This window comes from Misgurnus anguillicaudatus, unplaced genomic scaffold (genome assembly GCF_027580225.2).
Source record: "Misgurnus anguillicaudatus unplaced genomic scaffold, ASM2758022v2 HiC_scaffold_34, whole genome shotgun sequence".
Classification (NCBI taxonomy): Eukaryota; Metazoa; Chordata; class Actinopteri; order Cypriniformes; family Cobitidae; genus Misgurnus; species Misgurnus anguillicaudatus.
Window position 1 is genome coordinate 388,084 of NW_027395284.1, and position 13,137 is coordinate 401,220.

A 13,137-nucleotide genomic window follows, 5' to 3' on the forward strand; every position below is an offset into this window, starting at 1 on the left:
AATCTGAGGTACTGAGATAAATGTTTTTCATCTTTTCTAACCTCTAACACAAACACACGGTGTACAGCGCTATTTTTAGCCTTTCATTGATAAAAGCGTCTGATCTGCGCGTCTTTCATTTCATTTTACAAGCGTGTGAAAGTTGAGCGATCTTTTTTCACCAATATCAGAGAAAGCTCTTACATATACACGGACATGTAACGTTTATTTAAAACATAAGCATTGGACTCTGACATAATATTAGTTCGCGTCCGTTTAAACCCATCATTACTCCCGCTCATGATTAAATGACATGAGAGGGACTCGTCCACAGACCATCGTCTGGAGAGAAGCGGTCGAAAATGGATAAAAAAAGTAATATTCAGTTGGTTGTCATATAGCATTTCACTACTAGTTGGGAGTAGATCCTACACAGTGGAGCTTTAATGCATTTTAGGAAGGATTGTTCCAGTGCACCATTAAACCCATTGTAGAGGTGTGAGGTGAAACACAAACACCTGAAAATTCCCAGGGCATCCGCATATGTCGAAATTTGAGTCAAAAACGTTCTATTTCACCATAAACAATCTGAAAACAGGGCTTTAAGTGTAAAAAACGAACTTGTCCTTTAAAGGGGGGGTTTAATGGTATTTCAAGCATTCTGACTTATTAACACAGTTATAGAGTTGTTTCCTCATGCTAAACATAGGCAAAGTGTCAAAACAGCAGTTGGACGTGTTACAGAGTATTTCTGTGCCGAACACACTTCACCAGGATTTGTACAAGTTTCGGCAAGTTCTAACTGACGTTTCAGGGGTTTTCGATACGTATCACTTCATTATATGGGCTTCCACCGGAAAACTTCCCCCGGAAAAACCCGCCCACCCGTCTATCAGCAGGAGACGCTAGATCTGCTAACAGCTTATCACGCCACTCAGCTTTGTTTAATTTCAAAAGTCAACAATGGCACGAAAGAAGAAGTGTGTTTTTGGATGTAAGGAGAAGACATCCAGCCTTATGGAAACAATGGATATAGTTTATTATCCGGGGTAGCAGCGGATAATGGTAGTATGGTAGTAACTCCTCCTTCATTTTTTCGTACGTTATCGGAAAGATTCGGTAAAGCTAATCTTTCTTTTATAAATCTGATTAAACTAAAGACTCTTCAGAGATATAAAGGATGTCATACTACTCTATAGGTACTCCAGATTAACATCAGAAATGCAGAAACAGCGTGTGTTACGTGAGCTTTAATGTATCTTTACTTGCCTCTAGAGGGCGAAGTTTTTCCTATTGTGTGATTTACCTACAAGATAAAGAAATGACAAAGTATAAGATTATAAACTACATCTGTCACTTTGAGTTTCTCAAAGTTTTGATTTACTGGTTTAATGACATAAAGGTAAAATATTACTGGTGTTTGTTTACCCTGTTGGTCATGATTGTGGATTTAGCACAAAGTCTTTTTTCAGTTTTGGCTCCTCCTCCTCCTCCTCAGGTGTGAGATATGAAAGTGAAACCATCTTATCAGGATCCATTTCGTGTTGTAAGGACATAAACAACATTAAGAGAGAAAAACACAGTGAGTGTCTTTATTTCTTCATTACTGACTTTGTAAATACTCTGATTTAACTTTTATTTTCCTTCACAGGATTCATAGATTTCATTTTCAATTAATGTATTAACCTGTTTCTTTTTTCAGATTGTACAGAGTAGAAACTGCACTGTCTGTTTTATGGCACATTATGATTATTAACTTTGGTATCAGAGGTTTAAACTTCAGTGTATTTGATCACATCATCAATGTAAATTACAATTCTGTACAAAACTTGCTACCCCTACACTGAAACAAGTGCTAGGAAATGCATTTTAAAATATTTGGACTTGACTTGTTTTTCATTAGACCTTTTCATTTCACATCTAAAACTGACCTGGGCTGGGTTTCCCGATAACGATTGAACTTAGTACTTAAGAGCGCTTTCTTCGAGCTACTAACCCTTTAATTGCCACACCAAGAAAAAGGCATTTGAAAAAAAATTTGTTGGCATTTCTTATCATCTTATGTCGCTTGTAAACACACTCAATGTATTTTTTTCAACAACTCCCATCATTTTTTTTAAAATCGGCCTCTACCAAATGGTTGATATGTCACTTAAAGAATTTAAACACATACTATGGAAATGAGAAAATATGAACTATAATACTTAATTTTTAGAAACATAATCATAATAAAATAGTTTGGTATATTAAATCTTTATTTATTGAAGTATAACATGTTAAAATATTTCAGGTTTTCATTTTAACACAGGAAATGAAATGTTTTCATGTTTTTTGCAATAAAAATGACTAAAAGTAACTGTGTAACATGTAGATGAATAATAGCAGCAATTAGTAGGAACCATTTATCAATTTGCTACCAACTTTTACCAAAATTGTACCAAATACGTTTTCCTTCTTTAATTTATGTGTATATTAAAGTAATTTAAACAAATAAACAAAGAACCCAATAAATAAATATAAATTTAAAACATTACATTATAGTCATTGCAGGAGTGCAATTTGCTGGTTGTCCTGCAGGTGACCTTGTAACTTTGTTGTCTTACAATGCACTTATGAATTAATGATCACTCCAGAGCACTCGTAGATCTATGATGATTTTCAACTGCTACTTAAGTTACGATGCTTTTGGGAAACACGGCCCTGACTAGTTTGTTTATCTTTCCTCCCTCAAACTCTCTCTATTCTGCTTCTCTTCCTAATAAAACTGAATAAGACATACAGAGAAGACAATACATTAACAATTACAAGTATACAATTGAGACCAAATTTAAGACAGCAGTAATGAGTTTCAGGTCTGAAGGAGTTTAAAGTACATCAGATAAAACACCGACTGATTTTACTTTCACTTTTATTTAAGACAGTGTTTGTGTGAATTACTGCTGCTATCTGTGAATGATTTGATTCTGTGGATTTACTGATGTGATGAAATTTTCTGTTTATTTCTGCAGGTCATTACTGTGTATTAACTGTTGAGACAGAGAGAGATTTCTGAGATGATACAAAACTCACTGTGAACTTCAGTATCTGCATCTGCTTTTAGATGATAGCATGAACTTCACAATGAATCTCTCTGAAGAACACACAGACACAAAAACAAACAAGAGGTGAGGAAAAACTTTTTAATAAACAATAATGTGAGGGTTTTGTCTTGTGTTGTGTTGTGTTTGGTCTTTTATTTTGAAGTCATGTCTCTGGTCTTTTATTTTGATATCATGTTATGTCACACTTCACATTTCACTTCCTGTTTGTCTGCATAAAGCCTGTTCAGCCACCATCACACCTTGTGAAGTATTGCCAGTGTAACACCTGCCTTACCAAGCGTTTTGGATTTTGTCATCGTCTTGTTTGGTATTCTTGTTCATGGTTTTGATCCTTGCCTGTTTATTTAAATTACGTTTTGGATTACCCCTTTGGATGTGTTTGCCGGCCATTTTGGGAATTTGTAAATAGACTTCTCTGCATGTGGATTCGTCTCTCACTCGCTTTGTGTAAGCAGCCCATTTGTTACAAATAATTTAATATCATGGTATTTTTATTTTAGTCAATCCGTTTTACCTGAACACAGCTAGGGCTGTTCAGAATACCATTTTTTGAGCTTCGAAGCTCTAGTAGAAATCAAATAGAATATTCGAAGCTTCGGAAGGAGGGGTTGAACATATTTTTCTCTTTAATAAAGGCAGGAATGTGTGTGTGTGTGTGTGTGTGTGTCTGTCTGTCTGTCTGTCTGTCTGTCTACAGTTTTATTATGTGGTGGATGTGTTGCTGCGGACCCAAAGCAGTGTAGTGCCTTTTTTTGTGCAATATGGACATGTGACACGTTTAGAATTAATAAACTTTAAAAATACTACAGAACAGCGCAAGCCGGAAGCGGTGTGCCCATCACGCGTCATGCGAGAACAGCATTAGTGAAACAAAACACAAGAGCAATACTTTTAATAAGGTAGACTAACATTTTTCTAACAAACAAACACTCCCATATCAGAAATTAGCAGCACAGTAATTACTGACAAAGTAAAGGGTAGGCCATTTAAATAAAACAACAAAAATAAATATTACAAACTGTAATAAAACAGTAGCATACTTTCAAAATCAAGTTTATTTATAACACTTCCACCATCCAATATGTTTTTTTCATCAGTAGAACAATAAAGAAGATATTTTGGAGAAACCCCAGTGCTCCGTCATGCAAGTCAACCGATCTGCTTTGAGAGCTAAAGCATATATATCCAATAAAAAATGTAATCCCCCATAACTCCGTGTGACATATTGACGTCTTGTGAAGCAAATCATGCAGTTTTTGAAAGAAACAATGTTATTTACAACACTATTAGCGTGAATGCTAAAGCATCTAATGGTGGCGTTTGGTGGCTGTTGGATGTTGGTCTCTCTGCGCCACCTATAGAGTGGGAGCGTGAAGCGCACTTCCTGCTTGGCAAAAGCTCTGCATTAACGCTGTAAAAATATTTATATTTATATATATTCAAATCTCAAAACTGAAAATTGAATGTCAACCCACGGAATGAATATTCGAATATTCTGGTCCAGCCCTAAACACAAAAATGTGTCTCTGATGAGAAGACAAACAATGAATCCTCAGCATGAGGAAAACTCCTCTGCTGAGTTCAGATGAGATATTACAACACTATTGTGTTAAAGTTGCTACCTGTTTTATAAAGTAGTTAATTTATATGAATTTGATCAAATAGTTTTTGTCACTGTGGTGTTGGGTTAAGGTGCGGGGTTAGGGGTGGGGTATCATTGCTGTTTTTTGTCTAATAATTATGCGTTTTGGTGCAATTCACTTCATTCAAATGTATATGAATTAGCCACATACAGTTAAAAACATATCATATCCAACCTGATCTTTTGGAAATTCATGAGTGAATTACAGTTATGTATGACAGTAAGACCTACAAGGTTTTTTTTTCAAAAGTCAGGAGTTTAATGCAAACATTTTAGCTTAAGGGATTCAAGTTTATTTTTAATAACAAATTGAAATCAGGGACAACACAGTTGTGCTCAGTGGAGTTTGGAGTTATTTAGTTAACATTGCAGAAGTCACATAGGAGGAGATTCTCATTAATGCTTGAATGCTTTAAACTTTAAATCAGTGTTTTAATGTTTGTTGTTGTGTTTAGTTTGTGTCAGAAAGAATCGGCTGAACCCAGCTGTGTGTCCATGAAGAGTGATGCGTCAATGCCTCTTCCAATAAAATTCAGTTTGAGAGACTCTTCTGCTGATCTGAGGTGTTGTATATTTCTCATACTGTAAACTACACTTCATTTCTTTCTATTTACTGTTATTCATTACATGAATATATATTTACAAGAAATTGTGATGTTTTAACTACAGTAAAGAAAGAGATCAAACTGAATCACAGATTATAAAGGAGAACCTGGACTCTATTTTTAAAGTAAGTCTGTGCGGGTTGCATGTGTGTGTGTTTGTTTGTGTGCCCAACATAACATCCCTCTGATTCTCAATCTCTTTATATTATATTTTAAACAATCTGCTACAGTTGTATATCATGTGTGTTACAATCACACTTACTTTCCCACATGCTTACAGTGCTTCTCAAGTTATTTTGATTCAGGATAAACATTTTGAAATATCAATTGTATGCAATAAAAACAACTATTTATTAAAAAAAACAAATTCAACATTGAAACATTGAAATGTATTAATGTTGCAATGAGTCGTGCAGATTCCATGCAGTTATTTATTTTGCTGTCTGTGTTTGTTTAATTGTGCATGTTTATATGAGTAGTTGCATTTCATTGCTTGTTTTCAGAATTGTGTTTTCTAAAATTTACTGTGATTCAGGAAGTTGAGCAGAAAATCATCTCTGTAATGAAGAATGAGTTGAACAGTTTTAAGAGACTGTTGAGTCCAGATTACCCAGAATGCACCGAGAGAGAGGAGGATGATGATAAAAGTCATATCAGAGTCAGAGAGGCGTTTCTGAAGATCACACTGCACATCCTGAGGAAGATGAACCAGAAAAACCTTGCAAACACATTACAGACCAGTAAGAGCTCTCGATCATCACATCATTACAGTTATTTAGTAAGGTTTTCTTCATGATGGGACAATCTAATCATTAAACATAAACCTCTATCTGTAAAGTATTACTTATCACGTACATGTACATCTGATGCATATATGGTAAAATATATTAAAGGTACAGATCACCTAAAAATAACAATTCAGTCACTCTCACACTCGTGTTTCGTATCAGATCTGTTTGACATTATCTTTCTGTGCAACACAATAGAAGATGATCAGTAAGTAATTACTGTTTCTCTCAATAACATCAAGCAGGCTTAAAATATAGCATACAAGTTTTGTAGATTACTTTTATAATAGTTTTATAATTAATGTTTTACAAACTGAGATGTGTTGAGTAAAGGATGACAGTGTTTTAATATTTGAGTGAATAATTGCTTTAGGTCAAATACAGCTATGAGTAAACTAATGTTGTCTCTCTATTATTGTATTTTTCTGTTTATTCCATCATTATTCATATATAAAATAAATTATTTTCTTTTGTTTATCAGAACTGATGCCTGTGTATCAACAAAAACACAAATCCAGACTAAAGGAGAAATATCTGAGAGTTAATGAAGGGATCTTCAGACACGGTGACTCAACAGATTTAAATGAGATCTACACAGAGCTTTACATCACAGAGGGAGGGAGTGGAGAGATCAATAATGAACATGAGGTGAGACAGATTGAGACATCGTCCAGAAGATCAGAGACACAGGAGAGACAAATCAAATGCAATGACATTTTTAAAGCTGTACCTGGACAACACAAACACATCAGAAGTGTGCTGACTAAAGGAGTCGCTGGAATTGGAAAAACCGTCTCTGTACAGAAGTTCATTCTGGACTGGACTGAAGGAAAAGAAAATCAGGACGTTCACTTCATATTTCCACTTCCTTTCAGAGAGCTGAATTTGATCAAGAAGAATCTCAGTCTTATGGATCTTGTTAATCACTTTAACATAGAAACGAAAAAACTGACATCAACAGATTACGATGACTATAAAGTCATGTTTATATTTGACGGTCTGGATGAAAGTCGACTACATCTAAATTTCCACAACAATCCAAGTTTGTCTGATGTAACAGAATCGGCTTCAGTTGATGTGCTGCTGACAAACCTCATCAAAGGAAATCTGCTTCCATCTGCTCTGATCTGGATAACCTCTCGACCAGCAGCAGCCAATCAGATTCCTCCTGAATGTGTCGATCAAATCACAGAGGTACGAGGATTCAATAACCCTCAGAAGGAAGAATATTTCAGGAAGAGGATAAATGATCAGAGTCTGTATGATAAAATCATCACACACATTCGATCATCAAGAAGTTTGTACATCATGTGTCACATCCCAGTCTTCTGTTGGATTACAGCCACTGTTCTAGAGACAATGTTGAGTGAAGCAGAGACTGAAGAGATCCCCAAGACTCTTACACAAATGTTCACACACTTCCTGATCTTTCAGACCAAACTAAAGAGTCAAAAGTATGATGGGAAATATGAAATAGATCCTGATCAGGCTAGAAAGAGCATTTTCTCATTAGGAAAGTTGGCTTATGAGCAGCTGGAGAAAGGGAATCTGATCTTCTATGAGGAGGATCTGAGAGATTGTGGAATTGATGTGAAAGAAGTTTCCGTGTATTCAGGAGTTTGTACTCAAATCTTCAGAGAGGAGCCTGGACTTCATCTGGGGAAAGTGTTCAGCTTTATACATCTGAGCATTCAGGAGTTTCTAGCTGCTTTATTTAAGATGATTTCGTTTTCTAAACAAAACACAGGACTCTGCAATATGTTCAGTTCAACTATGACTGATTCACTGAAGCAAGAAGTGGACAAGGCCTTACAGAGTGAGAACGGACACTGGGATCTTTTCCTTCGATTTCTTCTGGGTCTCACACTGGAGTCTAATCAAATTCTCTTACAAGACCTCATGAGAAAGACAGTAAGCAGCTCTCACATCAGTCAGGAAACAGTTGCTTACATTAAAGAGAAGATCAGAGAGAATCAATCTCCAGAGAAATCCATCAATCTGTTTCACTGTCTGAATGAACTGAATGATCAATCTCTAGTGCAGGAAGTCCAAATATTCGTGAGCAGAACCGGTGTCAGTCGTCTCTCTGGTGTCAGTCTCTCTCCTGCTCAGTGGTCGGCTCTGGTGTTTGTGTTACTGAACTCAGAAGAGGAGCTGGATGAGTTTATACTGAGTAAATATGATCCATCAGAAGAATGTCTACTGAGACTCCTGCCAGTGATCAAAGCATCCAGAAAAGCTGAGTGAGTGTTTTACTGTGTGTTTTTATTGTCGTTTATTATATAGGATAGTATTTTTCCCAGGATTTCATATTTTGAAGGTCTCTCTCCACACACACTTGCATTCACATGCTCATTATACGTAAAGTCTTCGGTACTATTTTTTTAAGTACCGGAACAACCGCAGAACCGGGTCCAACCGAGTCTACCCGGAACTAATGCGCTGTTTGACAGGTTGTCAGTCGGAAACTTTTCATAGACGCAACAAGAAGACGTGAACGATGCGAGTCGCAACGCAGGGTCACTGAACTCCACAAAATCATTTGAAGATGTGCAGAGTCACGTTACTCGCTTACAGGAATACTTCATATGTAAAGCGCATCACCGAGAGAACGAGTGAAGTGTCCGGATGAAAGGAGGAAAAACATTAAAGGCGCCAGCTGGATTAATTTGGCTGGAGTTCAAGCAGGTGAGGTTCAGATTTTATTACATTTGCATTATGAGTGTTGTAGCATTTTAATGTTGGAATGAAATTAACCCCCGTTTGTAAACTTAATAGTAAGTACAGTACCAGCGGGGCTAATGCTCATTCTGTCAAGTGTTCTTATTAACCTTTTAATGCTTTAAAAACTTTTACATGGGTAAAATAAATGAGAAAACAAAATGTAAATACCAAATTCTTGTGTTAGAAAGTAATGAATGTTAGGCTAGCAATGTATATCCTTTTATGCCTGCTTTTACTTAAATCTATGTAGTCTTTTGTAAATGTAATATCTCAGTTTTGTTATTTAAAAACAGCTATTTAGTGTCAGTCATCTAATGTTGTATATGCATCTATGTTCTTACTGAATTTTTTGTATTTGTCTTTTAAAGCATCAGAGGATGATGTTTATCAGCATGAAGGGCACCAGCAAACACACACAGACAACAGCTGCTAAAACCTTTCAGCAACAAATGCATTTTATACAGAATGGCAATGCTTTTATATTATTATTTTATATTAACATGTAACTTTATTAATAAAATTGTGTTTAATTTGCATGTTTTTTGTGTTTTGCTTTGGTACCGAAAATGGTACAGAGAACCGCAAATTTGTACCGGTATCGGTACCGACTACTGAAATTTTGGTACCGTGACAACACTAATTTTATTGATAATGTTACCACCAATATTTACCAAAAATATTCAAATACGTATGTGGCGATTGCTAATGAGCATCCCCTGTGAAGCCCACACTCTAAAAAACGTTGGGTTAAAATTAACCCAACTTGGGTTGTTTTGCAACCCAACGCTGGGTTAAATATGGACCAACCCAACGCTGGGTTATTTTAACCCCCAGGGGTCCAAAAACGCGGGGACGCGTTTTGACGTGTTTTCTCCTTATCATAGCATAATCAACTTAAAATACTCCATCTTTTTTTTTTTTTTTTTTTTGAATAAATGAACAACAGATATCAACAAAAAAATATTGACAGTAGCAATACAAATACAGGGTATGCTAGGGGGGAATTTACAATAGAATATTAAATAAGGTACACATTTTTAAAGTTTTCAGTGCCTTTTGCTTTAAAGAGAATCTTATAGAATCAATATACAGTTCCATTTCTTTTTTAAATAATATAAAACAGGGTTTTTTTCCAGAGAATTTACATTTGTGAATATGAAACTTCGCTAACAGAAGGATCAGATTAATAATGTAAATACTATTAGTATCATGATAGTCTCTTTGATTCTTGAAAATACCAAAAAGCACAGATTTCCAAAATAACATAAAATCAGCATCAATATTCTTGCAGATAAACTCGCATACATTTTTCCAAAAGGGTTTTACATGTGGGCAGTACCAGTATAAGTGAACCATAGTTTCTAAGCTGTTATTGCAAAAAGTACAATTTGTATCTATATCGCTTTTAAATTTCACAAGAAAATGTTTTGTTGGATAGATCCTATGAATTAGTTTAAATGAAACTTCCTTTATTTTATTTGTTATTAAATATTGATTAGGAAGTAACCAAACCTTTTTCCAATAAGGCAAGGATACAATATTTCTTTGAAATAAAGTTCTTATACAACTGTTATGAGAGTTAAACGACAAACATATCCTACCTTCAGAGGTATTTACAATATTAGGTAGGGACCAAAGTGTAGTATTTATTCTTGTTGTATATTTAAATAAAGTACAGATTTTAGGAGATATGGCATCAAAAACTTTGGCATAATCCTTTGGTGTTACAGGGATTTTGTAATAAGCCAAAAATTCGCCAAAAGTGAAAAGAAAACCATTAGAATTAAACAATTGATCTACCAGAATTATGCCATTCTTAAACCAATACTCAAGAAAAAGAGATTTACGCTTATACACAATGTCCTTGTTATTCCAGATATAATACCTATGCGGTGAGAAATTGTGCTTGAAGATTAAAGACCATGAAAGAAAAGCCTGGCGATGAAACTCAGCTAGTTTTAATGGTATTTTATCAATATCGTAATTGCAACCATGGAAAAACTGAAGGCCACCCAAGGTGGAAAAAATATAGGAGGGAATAAAATTCCAGATGGAATTGGGATTTCTGATAATCTGTCTAAGCCAATTAACTTTGAATGTATTTTTTAATGTTGCAAAGTCCAAAAAATTTAGGCCACCCTTTTCATAAGTATTCATAATAACAGTTTTCTTTATATAATGCGTTTTGTTTTTCCAAACAAAGTTATACAACATTTTGTCAATCTCTTTGCATTCTTTTTTACCAAGATGTAAAGCCAATGCTGCATAAGTTAAACGAGAAATAGCATCTGCCTTAGTAATCAGTATTCGACCCCTTAAGGAAAGATCCCTTATAAGCCAATGGTTCAAAATTCTTTTTCAATTATAACCTCAAAATTAACCGAACATCTTCTACATTGGTCTTTAGTAATTAACAATCCTAAATACTGAACTTCAGTTTTGATGGGAATATTAAAGTAAGAAGTCTCAGAACACTCCTTAATGGCCAAAAGTTCACATTTATTCAAATTCAGAAACACCCCAGATGCCTTTGAGAACTCATCAATCAAATCTATGGCTACAGAAATCTGGCTTTCATCTTGAATGAAGAGTGTTGTGTCATCGGCTAATTGAGTTACTTTGAATTCTCTATCAACAATTTTAATGCCTTTCATCGGACTTGAAATAATATGAGCTGAGAGAAGCTGACTCACTAACAAAAAAAGATATGGTGATACAGGACATCCCTGCCTAATTCCTCTAGATACCGAAAATCTAGGAGAAGTCCCATTTGACAACTTAATGGAGCAGTTACCTTTTTCATAGAGGGTTTTAATTGCATCAGAAAAAAAATTCCCAAAACCAAATTTTTTAAGGGTATCAAAAATGAATTTATGTTCAACAGAGTCGAAGGCTTTATAAAAATCTAAAAATAAAATAAAAGCATTATCATTAATCAACTCTGAATAATCTAAAATATCCAAAACTAGTCTAATATTATTTGAAATGTGTTGATTTTTCATAAAACCCCGACTGTGATTAGTCAATTATTGAACTCAATACCGATTTTAATCTTCTAGCTAAAATTAAAGCCAATAATTTATAATCATTGTTTAATAAACAGATCGGGCGCCAATTATCAATAAAATATTTATCTTTTTTCGGTTTGGGAATCAGTGTAATAAGCCCCTGTGTTAAAGTGGGAGGAAGACATTGTTTCTTAATACTTTCAACAAAAACCTCTAAAAGAAATGTTGCTAAATCTTCTAAAAATTGCTTGTAAAACTCTGATGTCAGTCCATCAGTACCTGGCGATTTGGAATTTTTAAGATGAGTAACTGCATCCATTAATTCACTGAGTACAATAGGATTGTCACATAAATCCCTTTGATTTTCATCAATAGATTTAACTTGCAACGAGTCCAGAAAGGCATCAGCTGTCACCTGTGAGTAATTAGAAGTATATCGTTTTTTATAAAAGTCACTACAATACTTAGAGATTATTATATGATCATCAACAATAATCCCATTAATATTTAATTTAGATATGGTGTTATTCACAAAATTCCTCCTTTCCAAGTTGAAAAAGTAATGGGAGTTTTGTTCCCCTTCCTCAATCCATTTTCTTCTTGAACGAATAAAGGCACCTTTTGCTTTTCTTTTATAGAATTCGTCTAATTCAGTCATCAACAGTGTCATTTCTACTTTCTCATCCTCTAAAATCAGATTTGGATGTTTCTGAGACAACTCTGTTATTCTTGATATTATTCTTGTTTCTTCTTCTCTCTTTTTTCTGGCCATTAAAGAACCAAACTTTCTTACATATTTCCCAATCTCATATTTTAAAATTTCCCAATTTGTACTGAAGGCATTCTCCATTTTAGCTTTAATCCAGAAACTAGCAATCAAAGTTTTTATCTTCTTTTGAACTTCCTCATGAAGCAGGAGTGAATTATTGAGTTTCCAGTAAGAGGAAGATGTAGCGTTATTGCTTTTCACATGCAGCTTGATATTAATAAAAATGGCTTTATGATCTGATAAAGGAGTTGGTAAAATATCTACCTCTACTAGGGGTGTAACGGTACGCAAAAATCACGGTTCGGTGCGAACCCCGGTTTTGAAGCCACGGTTCGGTTCATTTTCGGTACAGTAAGGGAGAAATGCAAACATTAAACTGCAGGTTGTTTATTACTTTAAACTTTTTTTTACAATTTTTTTACACTTTTTTAAACACTTTATTAAAATATAACAGATAATATATATATAAAATGAAAAAAATTATAAATAAAATACTACTGCAAAGTTATTTTTTACATTAT

The 13,137-nt window shown here is 34.6% G+C and overlaps 1 protein-coding gene across 3 annotated transcripts in view; it reads left to right on the top strand.

The window, feature by feature from the left end:
• Positions 1-1,466: 1,466 nt before the first annotated feature.
• Positions 1,467-13,137, top strand: part of LOC141363388 (NLR family CARD domain-containing protein 3-like) — a 123,710-nt gene continuing 112,039 nt past the window's right edge. For all 3 annotated transcript variants that reach the window (XM_073866057.1, XM_073866055.1, XM_073866056.1), the window contains exons 1-6: positions 1,467-1,561; positions 2,988-3,143; positions 5,178-5,285; positions 5,392-5,452; positions 5,863-6,067; positions 6,597-8,358. In XM_073866057.1, coding sequence (XP_073722158.1) covers positions 3,088-3,143; positions 5,178-5,285; positions 5,392-5,452; positions 5,863-6,067; positions 6,597-8,358 — 2,192 coding nt within the window. In that variant the 5' untranslated portion in view covers positions 1,467-1,561; positions 2,988-3,087. The remainder of the gene's footprint in view (positions 1,562-2,987; positions 3,144-5,177; positions 5,286-5,391; positions 5,453-5,862; positions 6,068-6,596; positions 8,359-13,137) is intronic.